The sequence below is a fragment of the Pan paniscus genome, chromosome 8 (genome assembly GCF_029289425.2).
Source record: "Pan paniscus chromosome 8, NHGRI_mPanPan1-v2.0_pri, whole genome shotgun sequence".
Classification (NCBI taxonomy): Eukaryota; Metazoa; Chordata; class Mammalia; order Primates; family Hominidae; genus Pan; species Pan paniscus.
The window spans coordinates 111,233,855-111,252,950 of record NC_073257.2 but is presented as its reverse complement, the minus strand read 5'-3'; the positions used below and the strand labels follow the sequence as shown (position 1 = coordinate 111,252,950).

The 19,096-nt window shown below is 44.8% G+C and overlaps 1 protein-coding gene across 4 annotated transcripts in view; it reads right to left on the bottom strand.

The window, feature by feature from the left end:
* Positions 1–18,675, bottom strand: part of CNNM1 (cyclin and CBS domain divalent metal cation transport mediator 1) — a 67,512-nt gene extending 48,837 nt beyond the window's left edge. For 2 of the 4 annotated variants that reach the window (XM_024930302.4, XM_034931261.3), the window contains exon 1: positions 16,757–18,675. In XM_024930302.4, the coding sequence (XP_024786070.2) occupies positions 16,757–18,329 (1,573 nt within the window). In that variant the 5' untranslated portion in view covers positions 18,330–18,675. The remainder of the gene's footprint in view (positions 1–16,756) is intronic. The other 2 variants (XM_034931262.3, XM_034931263.3) reach the window with 2 other exon arrangements.
* Between the last annotated feature and the right edge of the window lie 421 nt (positions 18,676–19,096).

The window sequence follows — 19,096 nt, the reverse complement described above, 5'->3', positions numbered from 1 at the left end:
ATTGGGAGTGTAACTGATGTGCTTAAGGAATGGCAAGGAGGCCAATGCGGTGGCTGTAGAACATGGGAGAGGAAAGTAGTGGGAGCCAAGGTCAGGGAGTTGAGGGGTAGGGGAGGTGCCAATGTGATAGAGCCAGGAAGGCCTTTGTAAGGACTTTGGGTCTTACTCTCAGTGACATAAAAACAAGCCATTGCAACATTTGTGTGTGTGTGTTGCAAAAAGGTGACGTGATCTGACTTATGTTTTTGTTTTTGTTTTGTTTTGTTTTTTTGAGACAGAATCTTGCTCTGTCCCCCAGGCTGGAGTGCAGTGGTGTGATCTTGGCTCACTGCAACCTCCGCCTCCCGGGTTCAAGCGATTCTCTGCCTCAGCCTCCCAAGTAGCTAAGATTACAGGTGCCTGCCACCATGCCAGGCTAATTTTTTTGTATTTTTAGTAGAGATGGGGTTTCACCATCTTGGCCAGGTTAGTCTTGAACTCCTGACCTCGTGATCCACCTGCCTCCGCCTCCCAAAGTGCTGGTATTACAGGTGTGAGTCACCGTGCCTGGCTGACTTATATTTTAAAAGGAACTCTAGCTGCTGTGTTTTTTTTTTCTTTTAACTTTTATTTTAGGTTCGGGGTATATGTGCAGGTTTGTTATCTAGGTAAATTCGTGTCACAGAGGTTTGGTATACAGATTATTTCATCACCCAGGTACTAAGCATAGTACCCTATAGGTATTTTTTTCTAATCCTCTCCCTTCTCCAGTGCCTGCTGTTGCCCTCTTTGTGTCCACGTGTTCTCATTATTTAGCTCCCACTCATAAGTGAGAGCATGCGGTATTTGGTTTTCTGTTTCTGTGTTCATTTGCTAAACTGCTGTGTTAAGAATAGACATAAGGCCGAGTGCAGTGGCTCACGCCTGTAATCCCAGCACTTTGGGAGGCTGAGGCAGGAGGATTGCTTGAGCCCAGGAGTTCCAAGATCAGCCTAGACAACATAGTGAAAGCCCATTTCTATAAAAAATTAAAAATATTAGCTGGGCATGGTGGCTGACACCCGTAATCCCAGCTACTAAGGAGGCTGAGGTGGGAGGATCACTTAAGGAGTGTGTTTGGCAAAAAGAGTAGGAGCTCAGTTTTGGGCAGGTTTAAGTTTGAGATGTATTTTAGACTTCTAAGTGGAGATGTTCAGTGGCAATTAGAAATGTAAGTCTGGAGTTCATGTTGATAAGTTTGGGAGAATGAATGAAATAATCGAGGGAATAAGAGTAGACAGAGAAGAGAGCAATTTCTGAGCCCTGAGGCACTGTAACATTTAGAGGTCATAGAAATGCAACATTCATGGGACAAATATTTGAGCATCTGCTATGGGTAGGCACTGTGCCAGGTGCTGAAGATACATCTGTGGATATGATGTAGGCAGAACCAGTAAAGGAGACTGAGGAGGAGTGTTCACATGTCATGAAGTCTAAGAGATTTTTTTTCCTCCTCTAATTCAAAGTGTCCTTAATTTCTATGCCCTCATCCCATCTTGGACAACTGCACCAATATCCTAATCATTCATCCTTTTGGTTTTTCTAGCCCTAATACATCTTGTACACTAAAACCAGATTAACGATCCCCCAAATACTGCATTTGTGAGGTTACTCCCCATCTCAATCACATGTAGGAGGATCATTTAAGACTAAGCAGGATCATTTCTGAACTCTTCTTCCTTGCATTAAAGGCTCCTATGATTTTTTGGTTTTTTTTTTTTTTTGCCTTATTTCCCACTACTATGTCAAAACGTATTGTTTTTAAAATAGCTGGTCCAGAGGCAATGCAGAATCAAGGGTGGTGGCTCATAATCCCAGCACTTTGGGAAGCTGAAGCGGGAGGATCACTTGAGGCCATGAGTTCGAGACCACCCTGGGCAACATGGTAAGACCCCCATCTCTTAAAAAAATTTTTTTAAATTAAAAAATATAAAAGAAAACAAAAATAAAATAACTGGTCCAAGAATACTCCGCCAATAAATGGTGAAGCCAAAATTGAGCCCTGGTTAGGATTTCTGGAAAGCTTCAAGACCCAACCAGAAAAATCTGGATACATTAAGCTCAGCCCTCTCAGATACAGAACTGGTCTTGGAGACTGCCTGGGCGGTCAGTTTGACTCTCTCTCTCCGGGTTCAGCCTAACCATACCCAGAATCCCCTGCTTAAAAATCACCATGGTGACCCAGAGTGATTTGGCTATGCTTTGGCAGATGCTGTCATTCTCAGGTCACAAACCAACCTCAGATATGAGGATGATACATTGAAAGGCAAACAGGGCCAACTTTAGTCATCACTCAGTTCTGGGCCAGCCAGGGAGTGTGGTCAAGCTAGGCTAGTCCCTGGAAGAAGAGAGATATGTGGACTCTCAGGGGCACTATTCGAAGTAAGCTAGATACCTGAGATAATCTTAAAATCCACGCTTTTGAAGGTTTTCATTGCAGCTGAAGACAGCCTACAGATTCGTCAGTGTTCTCCATATCATTTTTTATCTAAACCAAGCTGAATCCTGAGACTCCATTTCCTAGTTTTTGCCATAGTAGTTTCTGTAATACCTACTGTACATTGGGTGCATATGTTACCTTTGGTCTTCATAATATCTCTGCCAAAGGGGGGTTGTTATTACTAATATGTAGATGAGGAAACTGAGACTTGGAAAAATAAAATGACTTATCCAAGGACAATATTAGTATGTGATGGAGCCAGGAACAACCCCAGGTCTGTCTGCCTCTTGACCTTGTGCTCTTTCCAACACAATGCGGACTCCACATTGCAGGCCAAATCTCAGGTTTACTGTCTCTGACGTGTTAAGAGCAATGGGCACATATTCTGTAAATGCCTGGAGGCTGCAGGAAGGCATGCTGAGCTAATGCCCGGCACCTCCCTAGTGATTAGCAAGGGAGGAGAACGGCTTTGAACTGGGAAGGGGAAAGGAGTCACAATTCCACCTCCTTGCTACACTTCTGCCTTCAAGTCCAAGCCTTCTTATGTTTAGCCTGATATTTTATTTTGGTAGACTGCTTGGAGCTTGGAGGAGTTTTGTTTATATGGCTGTGTTATTTGTTTATATGGTCAGGTTTTTTTATTTGCCTGAGATGTCTGAGGAAGGGCAGAGTGATGGGGGAGGAAACTGAATTCTAACTGATGACAGGATAAAAGAAATGGAAGGAACCTCCTACGGTCCAATTTTCATCCCCTGGGCCCTACCCAAAGTAAACGGCTTTCAATTTTGTTTTCTTATTATATACAGTTTTACATGGGCTGGATCAGAGAGAGAAAGGACTTGTTATACAAGATGACTAACTGTATAAAATTCATTTAACTAGATGAGGGAGGTAAGAGGCAAATGGTGGAGTCTCTTTAGGGCTATACTGGAATTGTCTTCAGCCTTCACAGTAAACTCACAATGTAGTATCACTACTCCCCCCCACCCCCACCTTTTTTTTTTTTTGAGACGGAGTCTCGCTCTGTTGCCTAGGCTGGAGTGCAATGGCATGATCTCAGCTCACTGCAACCTCCAACTCCCGGGTTCAAGTGATTCTCCCGCCTCAGCCCCCTGAGCAGCTGGGATTACAGGCACCCGCCATCATGCCCAGCTAATTTTTATATTTTTGTAGAGACGGGGTTTCACCATGTTGGCCAGGCTGGTCTTGAACGCCTGACCTCAGGTGATCTGCCCACCTTGGCCTCCCAAAGTGCTGGGATTACAGGGGTGAGCCAGCACACCTGGCCTATCTTCCTTCTTCTTAAAAGGGGAACAGGCCGGGCACAGTGGTTTATGCCTGTAATCCCAGCACTTCGGGAGGCCAAGGCGGGCTGATCACCTGAGGTCAGGAGTTCGAGACCAGCCTGGCCAATATGGTGAACCCCATCTCTACCGAAAAAAAAAACAAAACAAAAATTAGCTGGGCATGGTGGCGGGTGTCTGTAATCCGAGCTACTCAGGAGGCTGAGGCAGGAGAATCGCTTGAACCCAGGAGGCAGAGTTTGCAGTGAGCCGAGACCATGCCACGGCACTCCAGCCTGGGCGACAGAGGGAGACTCCATCTCAAAACAAAAAAACAAAACAAAACAAAAAAGAAGGAAGACAAGTCTCAGAGTGATATAGTGACCTGCCCCAGTCGTAGCTAGTCAACGAAGGTGCTGGGATCTGAGTTCAGGCCTCTGGGACCCTCTGTCTGTGTCCATGGCTCCATGGTCTGAGGTGGCAAGTCAGACGTGTGAGTTCTGGTTCCACCTCTGTCACTAGCATTGAGCAGGACACTTCTGTCTTTAGATCTCTGGTGCTGCATATACAAAATGAGGATAAAAAATGCTGACCTCACATTTATGGTGGGCACACAATGAATTACTAAACTGGAAATTTTGTTTATATGGCTGTGATATTTGTTTATATGGTCATTAAAAAACATTTGCCAATAAATAAACGTAACACCTTTGCAACTACGAGGGATTATCATTTCTCTTTTTAGTATTTGTCCTTTCCGTGCCTCAGTTTTCTCAATCATAAAAGATGTGCCGGGCGGTCACGGTGGCTCATGCCTGTAATCCCAGCACTTTGGGAGGCCGAGGTGAGCAGATCACCTGAGGTCAGGAGTTTCAGACCAGCCTGGCCAACATGGTGAAACCCCATCTCTACTAAAAATACAAAAATCAGCTGGGAGTGGTGGCAGGCACCTGTAATCCCAGCTACTTAGGCTAAGGCAGGAGAATTGCTTGAAACTGGGAGGTGGAGGTTGCAGTGAGCCGAGATTGTGCCACTGCACTCCAGCCTGGGCGACAAAAGTGAGACTCCATCTCAAAAAAAAAGAAAGAAAGAAAGAAAAAAAAAGATGGGACCAGGTGATCACCAAGGTTCCATTTCTGGCTCTAAAATTCTATGCTTTTATAAGTCTAAACAGTTCTGGGCTACAAAACAGTTTGGTTTTACAGGATACTTCTTTGCAATGATATATGCCAGAATTTTAACAGTGCTGTTAGAGCCTCTTGTGTTTATAAAGGGCTCTGAGCTCCTAATCTTTGTATCTTAATATTTGAAAGCCTCCTTTGGAATGAGATGAGAAACAGCTACCTTGACACATACTAGATTTTTGTTGTTGTTGTTGTTGTTTTTAACTATACAATCAAGTGAAATCATTCTCTACCAAATCAGGAAGAGAAACACAAAAATGTTATTCTACCAATCCTGCAGCAACCGCCTTGATTTGGAAAAACAAAACTGTCCCTTTCTCTAGCTTAAAAAAAAGGCTGTACTTTATAGTAATTATCCTGCTCTATTTTATCAGAAATAATCAACACCTTTATCACAAAATAACTTCTTGAGCCACTAAAAGGCAATTATAAAAAAGCCAACTGTGTCATCCAGAGCACCATGGTAACCAACATCACTAGGGCATGAAAAAATAGTTGTTCGTCACTAGAATCTAAGCCAGTTGGTGGTTTGGCTTGCTAAGCAACACTGTAAAAATAGCAGAGTAACAACCCATTATCTGGAGGTCTGACTTCCCACTGTTTTGAATACGGTCCCAGAAAGAACTGTCCCAGGTCTCTCCATTGACTCCCTACCCTAGGCTTACAGTCAAAACCTAACTAATCATTTAACCAACAAGTATTGATTGAAGTATACTACATATCAGGCACATGATTCTCAACATGGTATTCACTTAGTTTATCAGTGAAACAGAAACTGTAAGTGAGATAAACACAGGAAGAGTGGTTTTGTGGAGAACGGTGGGGCAGGGATTTGCTGGAGGCAGATTCAAAGAGAACTAACAGCTGTCAGCCAGAGGACAGAAAAAAATGTAAAAAATAGGGAATACAGCATAAAATAACTACACTCTCATGATCATGATCCTGCGTCATCAAGAAAAGATTAAGTTATATTTAGAATCCTTTGTTAAGAAAGGCAGGAATGGGTATAAAACATTTTAGAAATATCACCATCAAAAATGGTTAAAATATACAGTTTTAGCATTTGAAGGAAACAAAATTATGTTTGACAAATATCTTCGGCTGCCTAGCTCCCCATTTTGCTGGAAGAAAAGCAGCATTATGCTAATGGCTTTCCCAGCGTTCAGACACAGTGTCGGCTCCCTCTCTGCCTTTCTTTTTCAGCTCAAACTCCTGCCTCAGCTGGAACACTCTTCCCTTCATAATTGCTTAGCAGGGTCCTTCTCCTTCTTTAAGGCTGAGCTGAAATTCCACTTTCTCAGAAGAGTTTTCTCAGATCACCCAGGGACTATTTCTCCCTTCCCTTTTCACCCACAGATGTTTTCTGGATTCCCTTGCCTGTACCCCAGGCTGCCTCTTATCATCATTTCCATCATGGCCCTTCCTTCTTTCTCGTTCCTGGAGGGCAGGGTCAGCACTGCATTTATATCCATGTCTATCTGCCGAGCCCTGGTACTCAGTACATGCTACTGAACTGACCTGCCCAGACGATGTTGAGAGTCACTGGGGGAAAACAGGAGGGTGGCTGGCAGAGGTGGCACTTTCCCTCCTGGTTGTCACACAGCCCAGGAGCCCAGCATGGCACCCATGCTGGCCCTCCTTCCTCAGGGCCTTTGCATGTCTGTTCCTGTCTCCTGGGAAGCTCTTCCTCTGATGAACTCCTTCTCACCGTTCTTTAGGATTCAGCTCAAATACCACTTGGCGAGGGAGAGTCTCTTTACCTATAAGACCAAGTCTATCTATTATATGTTCAGAGCTCCCTATACTTTTTCTTCAACTCACTTAGGACAATTTGTAATTATTTATTGCTTGGTGTCGCCTACTCGACTGCAAGCCCTAGGAGGGCAGGAATGGTGTCTGTCTTGTCCACACTGCATCCCCAGTGCCTAACACAGGCCTGACAGAGAATGGCCATTCAATACAGGCAGGCAGGCAGGCAGGCAGGAAGGAAGGAAGCGGGGAAGGAGAGAAAGAGAAAGAGAAAGAAAAGAGAAAGAAAGAAAGAAAGAAAGAGAAAGTAAGAAAGAAAGAAAAGAAAGAAGGAAAGAGAGAGAGAAAGAAAGAAAGAAAGAGAGAGAGGGAGGGAGGGAGGGAATGAAGGAGGGAAGAGAGAGAAAGAAAGAAAATAATTGAGGAGAATCCCATTTTGAAAAGGAATATAACAGCAGCAAATAAAAAGAGAATTTAGAGTTGTTATTGAAGGTCCCAGAATCCCCAAACATGGGCCTAGAAGGAACTCGTTTTAAGACAGTACTACTAGGAAAACCCACAGACCTTCCTTGGAGACACCCAAATGCTGTAAGGGAGCGAGAAACACAATCAAATGTATTTGGTAGCTAAAAAATGGAATTGAGATGAGCTATGATATTCTTCAAATAAAAGAATACTCACAAAGGATGATAAATGGAAAAAATGGAATTTAACTGCAGCCTGTGGGATTTAGTTAGATAAAAAGACAAGTTTGACAATGAAGGCTGGTATGGCCTGGGAAAGATAACTAAATCTGAAAAAAGTGTGAATGAGATTCTCTCACAGGTTTTTTCAGTGCCCCTTCCAGTTCAGATTCTATTGTTACCTGGCATTTCTTTTGCCAGGCTGGAAAAAAATGAACATAACAACATTATAACAATGACAATGAAAATGTTTAAAGGAAAAAACCCCACAAGTTTATCATCTTGAATATTATTCTCACTTTTTCATTTCCTTTCATTCTTTCTCTCTATATACAATGGACTACACTTGGTTTACTGTTTGCTCTATTGTTTAGAAAGTAAGCATCTCATTACAAATTTTACTAATTATTATTTAGCAACATTTAACACATTTTAAAAACGTAATACATCTATTTATAACAGTGAAATGTAACTGTGAATGAAAAAATTTATTTTCTTTTATGGAAGACAAAGAATATAGCACTAATGTTTTGGCAGGTATAGAATTAAGCAATGGAATGGTTATTCTTCCTGCAAAAATAGCTACGGTCAGCATTTGGAGTGTAAAGTAAAACACTGGCATTTTGGACTAGATTATTCTGCAGTGAAAAGGTCACATTGTGTGTCTGGGCCAGGAACACTTACTGGCTGGTTGGAATACTTTAGGCCAGAGGTCCCCAACCTTTCTGGCACCAGGGACAGGTTTTGTGGAAGATGATTTTTCCATGAACTAGGGTGGGAGGGGGCACAGTTTGGGGATGGAACTGTTCCACCTCAGATCATCAGGCATTAGATTCTCACAAGGAGCACGCAACCTAGATTCCTTGCATATGCAGTTCACAATAGGGTTCTCGCTCCTAATGCCCCAGCTGATCTGACAGGAGGTGGGGCTCAGACAGTAATGCTTGCCCACTGCTCACCTTCCACTGTGTGGCCCAGTTCCTACCAGGCCACAAACTGGTACCATTCTGCAGTCTGGGGGTTAGGGACCCCTGCTTTAGGCAACAGACCACTTGCAGGAAGACCAAAGATGGAAGAGGATATTTTTAGCTCCATAATGTCTGCCTAGCTCACCACTGTATTCCCAGAGTCTAGTGTAATGCCTGGCCCAAAGCAGGAATTCAAAAAATGTTTACTGAATGAATCAATGAATAAGCAAAGACTGAGTATGGATTGTGCAGTAGGCTGTGTTACAGCCATGCTAGCATACAGGTGGAGCAGCCTAGCATACGTGGGTTGTGCTCTTTTGTTTGCAAAGATGGTGTTACTAGCCCAGCAAAGCTAAATTGTTTAATTGAGTTAAATGTCAGTCAGTGCTGTATTACTCAGAAGCTTTGACTTCAGAACAAAGATTTATTCCTTTCCCCTGTGTCTATACAGAACTCAGTGTCTCCTAAAAGCAATCCAATAATAGAGTAGTAAATTTAAGAAGTATGATAAATCTCTACGGCTCCATTTTTAAAATTAGTCTTCCCAAATTATAGCACTCAACCCTGAGGAAACTATAGCAAAAATACCACCCTATAAGAAAATCACTCTTAAGATTAGAATGGGACATTTGATTTGTGCTTGATGGCAGGACAATGGGTTTTTCCTTTTGTTTTCTTTTTAAGAATTTCATTAAGATTGTTATTATGTGCAATATATTTTTAATATGACAAAATATTGAGTTACTATTTCAGGACAGTGGGATGATTATCCTCATATGATTTTCATACTTCTTTTTTCTACTATTCTATATTTAGATTTTTTCTGTATAAATTATAGAAACATAAACTTCAGTAAAAAATTTATAAAAGCAAAATATGACTGGGTGCAATGGCTCACACCTGTAATCCTAGCACTCTGGGAGGCCGAGGTCGGCGGATTGCCTGAGCTCAGGAGTTCGAGACCACCCCGGGCAACACGGTGAAACCTCGTCTCTACTAAAATACAAAAATTTAGCCGGGCATAGTGGCACATGCCTGTAGTCCCAGCTACTTGGGAGGCTGAGGCAGGAGAATCGCTTGAACCTGGGAGGCGAGATCACACCACTGCACTCCAGCCTGGGCGACAAAGTGAGACTCCATCTCAAAAAAAAAAAAATGCCACCTAGTCATAGTTATTGTATCCTCCATGTTCCCATTGCATTTTTGCATTTCTAGTATAGCACTTTCATTTTAATGCTTTATGTACCAAGGTCTGTCTTACCCATATCCTGTACTTATATACTGAGACATGACTTGTAAATTCAAGGTCACTGGAAGTCATGGGAAAGGTGAGTGTCCAGCTTGCCTTCTAGCTTTGCAAAGGGAAGTGCTATTCATCCACCATGCTTTAGGCTCTTTGGGAACAGAGATTTTATCTCATACCCCTAACTCTTAGCACAGTGCTTTACATGTGAAAAGAAATTGTTGTAATAAATATTAATAGATGTACCTAAAGAAGCTGAGAAACAATAGATGCAACACTTTTCTTCTAACACTAACAAACTTATAAGTTTGATTTGTTCTGCTGCATAGTCCAAAATGATTTAATTCATTTTCTAGTGCTCGGCAGATCTCTTCCATTATATTAAAGTTTAACTCCTTAAGTCATCCATTCAGTCCTTAAACAAACATTCATTGAAAATTTACTATGTGTCATATCCATCGTTAGCTGCTGGAGCTACAAAGATAGATAAGAGTTTTGCCCTGGAGATGCTCATTATATGGGTGGGAGGCACTTATAAACAAACACTGATAGTACAGCTTGTTAGTTCAATGATTGAGATATGCACATAAAACAATGAAGCTGGCCAAAATATCTATTTTTGTATTTTGGGGTTTACAGGAGAAGTCTCCCAGAGGAGGAGGCCCCTGAGCTGAGTGTCAAAGAGCTGGCAATGAATTAGTCAGGCAAAGCATATTCCTGACAGAAGTGCAGTGTGAATAAAGGGACAAAGGCAAGAATAGCACAGTGCACCACAGAGTTCAGCATTGCTGGAGGGTAAAGCTGTGGCAGGGAGTGGTGAGCGATGAGGCTGGAGGGGAGGGCAGGAAGCAGGTCATGAGTGCATTGCTGGCTGCCTTACCAGCTTAGCCTCTCTCCCGTAGGCAGCGGGGAGCTGCAGAAGGGTTTTAAGCAGTGACATTACTGGAGATTATTTTAGTGGCACTAGAGAGAACGAATTTGAGGGAGACAAAAATGTGAAAAAGTGTAACTTCTTAGGAGGCATTTGCATAAATGAGTAATAGACTTGTGTTTATATTTAATAATCATAGCTAACATCTACTTAGTACTTATATGACAGGTAGTAAGTAAGCATAATGCAATAGTCTTAATATTTCACACAATCTTAAGAGTAAATATAAGTATTATTTTCATTTTACAGCTAATGAAACAGACATAAACAGTTAAGTAATTTGCCCAGGGCCAGTATCAACCCAGGCATTCTAGTAAGTCTTATGTTCTTTTTTTGAGACAGGGTCTCATTCTGTTGCCACTGGAGTTCAGTGGCATGATCTTGGCTTACTGCAACCTCCCTGCCTCAGCCTCCTGAGTAACTGGAATTACAGGTGTGCACCACTACTGCCCGGCTGATTTTTGTATTTTTAGTAGAGACGGGGTTTCACTGTGTTGGCCAGGCTGGTCTCTAACTCCTGACCTCAAATGATCCACCTGCCTCGGCCTCCCAAAGTGCTCGGATTACAAGCGTGAGCTACCACGCCTGGCCAAATCTTATGTTCTTAATCACTATCCTGTTTGTTTAATTTCTGTTTCCTGTATTAGAGTGAAGCTCTATGGAGACAAGGACTATGTTGATGATGTTCTCCACTGTGCCAACACAACTATTTGTTGAATAAAATCAGTGAATAACCTAAGTGGAACAAATAGTGGATTAAATTATGTACAGATTTAAGAAATCGCATGCACTGCTTAACTATGGAGACACTCTCTGAGAAATTCATTGCTAGGCAATTTTATGATTGTGTGAACATCATAGAATGTACTCACACAAAACCTAGAGGATATAGTGTACTACACACATAGGCTATATGTTATCATCTATTGCTCCTAGGCTATAAACCTATAGAGCATGTTACTGTGCCAAATACTGTAGGTAATTGTAACACAATGGTAAGTATTTGCGTATCTAAACATAGTAAAGGTAATGTGTTGCCTTAAGATGATGTTAGGTGTTATGACTGCTAGGACATCACTAGGTGACAGGAATTTTCCAGCTCCAATGTAATCTTATGGGATCACCATCATACATGCAGTCCATCATTGACCAAAATGACATGACTGCAGTTGGATGCAATATTGGCATTCAATTATTTGGTCAGCTTTGGTGATTGTTATGGACTGAATGTTTGTCTTCCCACAAAATTCATATGTTGAAGCCTAACGACACCCAGAGAGGCCTCTAAGGAAGTATAGTAGTTAAGATTAAATGACGGCATAAGGGTGGGCCCTAATCCAACAGGATTGGTGTCTTTCTAAGAAGAGAGGACCAGAGCCTCTTGCTGTCTGTGGACAGGCACTGAGGAAAGGCCATGGAGAGAAGGCACCCACATGCAAGCCAGGAAGAGCGTCCTCACCAGAAACTGAGTTGGCCAAAACCTTGATCTTGGATGTCAAAGCCTTGAATTGCGAGAAAATAAATTTCTGTTGTTTAGGTCACCAGTCTATGCTATTTTGTAATGACAGCCTGTGCAGACGACAATGATTAATAGGATGAGGTGAATGCAAAGGAAAGCTTTCTAGTCTGGGAGACTAAAGGGACAAGTGGTGCCACTTACTGGGGACAGAGGCCCATGAAGAGGAAGAGGAGAGATTTGCTGGGATCAAGGAACAACATTAATTATTCCGTACATAGGGTTCACCTCACTCAAACATAGAAATATAGAAGTTAGGTATTTAAAACCATTTATTCAATAAATGGTTATACATCCCCTAGCCATGGCGGTCACTATACTTGTCCTGAGAATACAAAATAAGTAAGATTCATTCTCTGTCCTCAAGGAACTTACAGTCCAGTGGTGAGAAATATTGTTCCCTTTTGTAAACCTCACACTCTAGTGTGAAAGACCATTTTCCTCTTCCCCACTTCTAAAGACTTGCAACTCATAAGAAGTAAAAAGATAAAATCCCATATCATCACCTGTAACTGCAGAGTTGTTTAAGATTGGACAAGAGAAGGTATATAGAAATGTTTTATCAAGTGCAATATGCATGTTAGCAATTACTGTAATTATAAAGCTACACTACTAACCTGCAGAAACTGGAGGTGAATCAGCCATGGGCAGCAATCAGAGGTGAAAAGGCAACCTTTGAACCCTGTGGGTGGCAGGAATTCCAGGATGGAGGAAGGAATAAGACAGGTGTAGCAGGGAAAGAACAGGCTTTCGGGTCCTACAGATGTAGTTCACATCACAGTTCAGTCAGTTATTAGTTATGGAAAGTTGTACAAGTCATGTTATTGATCCGAGCTTTAGTTTCTTCATCTGTTAAATGTAGTTAATGACATCTACCCAGGAGGGTTGTTCTGAGTATGTAAAGGGCCTGGCATGGTGCCTGGAAGAACTGTTGGTGCTCAATTAATGGTAACTGTGGCTCCTATTAATATCATCATTTTCCTCTTCTACCTTCGAAGGGATTTGTTGGTGGTTACATTACTTGAGAAGCAAGAAAGTAAGGAAAATGGAAGAGCTATTAAAGACCTGCTTTAAAATTATTTTTTTCTTATTTATTTATTTATTTTGAGACAGAGTCTTGCTCTGTCACCCAGGCTGGAGTACAGTGGTGCGATCTCAGCTCACTGCAACCTCCGCCTCCTGTCTCAGCAATTCTCCTGTCTCAGCCTCCCAATTAGCTGGGATTACAGGTGTGTGCCACCACACCTGGCTAATTTTTGTATTTTTAGTAGAGATGGGGTTTCACCATGTTGGCCAGGCTGGTCACGAACTCCTGACCTCAGGTGATCCACCCACCTCGCCCTCCCAAAATGCTGGGATTACAGGCATGAGCCACTGCGCCCAGCCAAAAAAGTTATTTTTAAAGGTAAAGGAAAGCAGTTCAACCCAGCTTTCATCTCCACTATGTTATATGGCTTGCAGCCTGAGAACATCCACCTTGTTCATTATGTCTTATATTCTATCTTAAGTAGATCTACCAAACACTGTTAATAAGGGGTCTCTGAAGGCAATGCTTCTCAAACTTTAATGTTACATAGGAGCCACCTGGCAGCTTGCTAAAATGCAGATTTTCATTCAGTGGATTTAGGGTGAGGCATAAAATTCTGCATTTCTAATAAGCTCCCAGGTGAGACTAATGCTGTTGTTTCATGGACCTTACTTTGAGGAAGTAGCAAGGCTATGAAAGGAAGTGGAAATATCTTCCTTGGCATAGTATTCTCTGTAATGGCTTGCTTCTCTTTAGTGATCTGCCTAAATACAAAGTAGCTATTAATAGAACACTAAAGGAGCTTTTTTCGACCAGGTTTAGAAATTCTGCACAGGGATTCATTTCAGATCAATATCAACTTTTTGGAACAGTTTACTATTTACAAGGCAATGTGTAAGGTGCTGGGGACATAAGAGTTGATATGACAATTCCTGCTTCAAAAGACTGCTCATTATGCCCTGTATATTGCTAACCTCCTGAGGACAGTCTTCTTGTCTCCCCTGTTGCCTAAAACTGTATAGATGTTTTAAAAATACTAAATGAGGCCAAGTGCAGTGGCTCTTGCCTGTAATCCCAGCATTTTGGGAGGCCAAGGCAGGTGGATCATCTGAGGTCGGGAGTTCGAGACCAGCTTGGCCAACATGGTGAAACCCTGTCTCTACTGAAAATACAAAAATTAGCCAGGCGTGGTGGTGCACTCCGGTAATCACAGCTACTTGGGAGGCTGAGGCAGAAGAATCACTTGAACCCAGGAGACAGAGTTTGTAGTGAGCCGAGATGGCGCCACTGCATTCCAGCCTGGGTGACAGAGTGAAATTCTGTCTCAAACAAACAAACAAACCTAAACAAATGAATGAATGAGTTCATAGGAGTTTCATTTAAAACATCTTCTGCCAGCACATGACAATGAGACACTATCTTAACTGCTCTGTATCTTAACTATCAGTTTTAAGAAGTGACTGAGTTAAAATGAGGCCATTAGGGTGGGCTCTAATCCAATCTGACTGGTGTCCTTGTTAGAAGAGAAAATTTGGACACACAAGGAGACACCAGGGATGCATACATACAGAGGAAATACCATGTCAGGACACAGTTAGAAGGTGGTGACTGCAAGCCAAGGAAAGATGCCTCAGAAGGAACCAAACCTGCCAGACACCTTGATCTTGGACTGCTAGCCCCCGGATCTTTGAGGAAATAAATTTCTGTGGTTTATGCCACCCAATGCCCGATCTAAGACCCTACTTCTGTAAGATATACAAAATGTAAGCATAATTCTAAGAGTGGATAGATGAACCTCAAGTTGCAGTGGGAACTATGAATGCAAGGATTAAGGCGAGATGGACTGAACAGGGTGAGACAGCAACCGAAAATGGACTAAAATAGCTGCCATATATACATTTCTCTCCCTTCTCATCATACCAACACAAAGTCTAGGGCTGTTCTCTCAAATCTGAGACTGAAAGTAACTTTTAGACCTTTTTCCCCCCTTCCAGGCTACATTTTAATATTTAATATGATTTCAAAATATTGTGGCAGGAAAAAGACCCCAGATTTGTTTGTATTCAAAGTTCTAAAGATTATTTATGATGTTAAAGTAGTGAGATTGAATTTTCCCTTCCCTCCCTCCCTCCCTCCCTTCCTCTCTCTCTCTTTCTTTCTTTTTTGAGACAGGGTCTTGCTCTGTTACCCAGGCTAGAGTTCAGTGACACAGTCATAGCTCACTGCAGCCTTGGGCTCAAATTATCATGACATTAAATTTTTGACAAAAAATTTATACAAAATGCAGTTAAATGAGAGTACTGCTAGCCATTAGGAAGCTATATCTGAAGGCTGAATCTGAAGTCAAGGGATTGATTTTTTTGGTTTTTGTTTTTAATAAACATTCCAACTCATATCAGATGAATGCCTCCTTCAAAGGAGTCATTCTGGGAAGTTCTACACTTATTCTAATTATGTCCCTGTTTTCAAATTATGATGTCTGGAGTTGCTTTCAGGGTTTGTGAGATAGTCTTTTGAATGCTCTCAGTGTTGACTCTTGAAAGTAGATTTGATTTTAAAAAACAATCAAGGGTTCTGGGCCAAATCTGGTGAACTAGGGGGGCGGTCAAACTGTGTAATGCCAAGAGGGGTGACTCTAATGTATCCAGGCTGATTTTTCTTGAGTGAATTTGTAGTCATCAGAAGGCACTTTCTGAAGACAAACTCAGACATGAAGTAAACATGTTATAAGCATGACATCAAGCTTGAGTTTGGGGAGGAGAGTTGGAAGATGGTGACTGCGCTGAAGGAAACCCCACTCATTTGGGTATGCAAGTTTTCTAGGATCTCCTCTACCCAGAATATTTCTTCAGGTCCAGATCTATCCTATTTCACAGGACCACAGTTCCCAGAATTACAAGGATCCTACTGCCTTAGTCAACTTTTAACCCCCAACCTGTGTACTTCCCTCCCCCCCGGGCAAAGACAGGGTCTTGCTCTTTTGTACAGTGGTGGGATTACAGCTCATTGCAGCTTTGAACTCCTGGCTCGAGTAATCCTCCCGCCTCGGCTTCCCAAAGTGCTGGGATTAGAAGCATGAGCCACCGCGCCCCTGGACCTGAGTACTTGATATGTGTGCAATCAATACCTGATGGGAAATTAAGTATGGGGAAGAACGTCTAAGGTGTCTGGGTTTAGTCTACATAATTCAAAAGGCAGAAGAGCTAGGAGGATTTGGAGACACAAATTCTGCTCCATATGAGGAAACATTGTCAGCCACTGGAGCTGTCCAGCAATGGAATTAGTTTGCTCTGTAAATAGTGAGCTTTCAGCCCTGGGAGGAGTTTAAAGCAAAGGCTGCTTGTATGGGAACCTGCAGAGGTGCCTCCTGTAATAGGTGGGGAGCTATGCAATGACCTTCAAGGGCTATCTCCCACCTACACAGTATCTGACACTTGGTAGGCCTTGGGAAAACCTGGTAGAATGGAATAAATAAGGAATATGGTGCATCTTGTGAATCAAGTAGAGAGGAAGAGGCCTGGGGCTCAATCAGGAGCAAGAAGTGAGGCAGAAGTGAGATGAAAATAGCCAGGGAGGCAAGAGGTAGAGTCTTCCTTGGGTTTTTAGTACCATAGGAGAGAAATTGCTTTGGGTACCTAGAGCCTCACGTGGTTAGGAAAGGATAATACCTTAGAAGGGGATAGGAGTTGGGGGAGAAGATAGACTACTGCTCACCCTTCTTAAACTCCTCCAGAACCGTGTCCAGTCGGGTGTCATTGAAAACACAATGCAGGGGCCGGTTGTAGAAGCGGGTGACAGTGAGGAGCGGGGTGCAGTCGTCGGGGTCCACGAAGGCCAAGTCCTTGACAAATAAAATGTCCACAATGTTGTGCCGCTGGTCACCCTCGTACACTGGGATGCGAGTGTAGCCGCTGCGCAGGATCTCGGAGACAGTGGCGAAGTCGAGCACCGCGTCTGAGCGCAGCATGAAGCAGTCTCCCAGGGGGGTCAGCACCTCCTCCACCACTTTGGTGCGCAGCTCCAGGGCACCCTGAATGATGTTGAGCTCCTCCTTCACCAGGTCACTGTAGGGGTCTGCGGCCCGCAACGTCTCCAGCAGCTTCTCCCGCGTGTAGAAAGTGCTTATCTCCTGGCGCAGCGCCCAGTCCAGCAGGCGGCCCAGCGGGTAGCACACGGGGAAGGCGGCTGCCATCAGAAGCCGGGTCAGGCACACGCTGTGCGAGGCGATGGCCAGCCCGTGCCGCGAACACACTGAGTAGGGGCAGATTTCGGCGCCCAGGAATACCGCGCCGGTGCACACGAGCGCCGGCAGCCACGGGAAGTGGATCCCCTCTTCGCTGTAGTCTTCCCCGGTGCCCCCGACGCCCGGCGGCAGCGAGGTGTACAGCCAGCCAGCCAGGGCCGCGTTGGCTCCGGCTTGGCCCAGGAGTAGGGTGCAGAGCAGATGGGTCCCCCTGCCGCGAACGGCCTGCACGCGGCGCGCCTGCTCCTGCTCGGCGGCCGAGCCGCTGTTCCGCAGCACCCGTAACTCCACCGGGTCCAGCGACAGCAGGCTCAGGCGCAGGCCGCTGAACAGGGCCGACAAGGCTAGCAGCAGGAGCGCCCCGAGCGCCCGCAGCCACGCAGGGGGCAGCAGGTCCCCGCCTGGGCCGTACAACCGCGGACGGACGCGCAGCAGGAAGCCGCCGGCGGCGCCGTGGTGGTGCCACGCGCGCCCATCCCAGGCGCAGAGTGAAAAGAGCTTCCCGCCACCGCCCGCGCCGCCCCGCTCCGCCTCGCCCTTGCGCAGCTCCCGCACTCGCACCTGGACCAGGGCCGAGCCTGCCACGCCCCCGGGACGCAAGGGCCCCAGGACTTCCACGTCCGATGCCCAGTCACTCTGCTCCCTGCAGCGCTGCGGTCCCGGGGGGCGCGTGGGGACCGCGCTGGGGGCCACGCCGTTACCGCCCGGCGGCTCCTCGATGAACACCAGCCGCGGAGCCCAGTCGCCGGTGCCATTCTCCCCCGAGTTGAGGGTCGGTGAGGGCACCGGTGCGGCGGTGGCCGGCGGTCCTGGCTGGAAATAGACACGCAGGAGGAAGCTGGTGCCTTCGGCGGCGCGCAGGGTGCCCCCCTCCAGGGACACGCGGCCTCCAGCAGTGTCCTCGGGCCGCAGGCCCAGCAGCCAGGCGGCGGCGGCCGGGGGCCGAGGAGACAGGGAAAAGAAGAGCAGGAGCACCGCGCCTCGGCTGCAGCAGTCCCGGAGCCTGACACCCACCGCTGCTGCCGCCGCCGCGGCCGCCGCCATCCTGCACCCAGCGCGGCTGCACGTGATACTGCAGGAAGCCGAGGGAGAGCTGGAGGGAGGAGGAGCCGGAGCTGGGAACCCAGCCGCAGGCAGGTCACCACGTGTACGCCCACTGCGCGCGTGGGCTGGTGGCGGTGGGCATTCAGACTCCGCCTGGGCAGGAGGTCCCCGCTGGAGGCTGGAGGTGGCCAGGCATCACCGCACTGTGCGTAGCGGGTACACACTTCGGTATATCTGAGATGCAGCCTGAAAAGTCTGGGTTTGCAGCATGGCCTCCTACTCCAAAAGTAAGGTGCTCCTCTGCGAACTCCTACCCGGCAGTAATTCCCTGCCGGCTCCACTGCTTCCCCATTGGCCCGGGAAATTTCCCAGCTTTTCGCTTCTCCTGCCACTTGCATTCCCCCTTCTGGTCAAAAGAATATTCTGGAGTCAAGTCTTGAATATGTGAAAACTTTTAGCCTCAACTCCAGCCGACCTTTCATTATTGTAAAAATTTCTGGATTATTTAAGTTCAATTCTTAGTTAAGATCCGAATGTCCATCAATAAGAAACTGTTGAAATAAGTGAAACCACTGTGCAATGGAATACTATGCGGCAATAAAAAATAATGCGGTGGATCCGTTGTATATGTGATATGGAAAAAAATCTCCAAAGTAATTGTAGAAACAAAGTAAGGTGCAGAACAGCAAGTATAATATGCTACCATTTGTGTTAAAAGTATTTATGTATAAATTTGTACACACATACTTATATGAGATTTATTTATT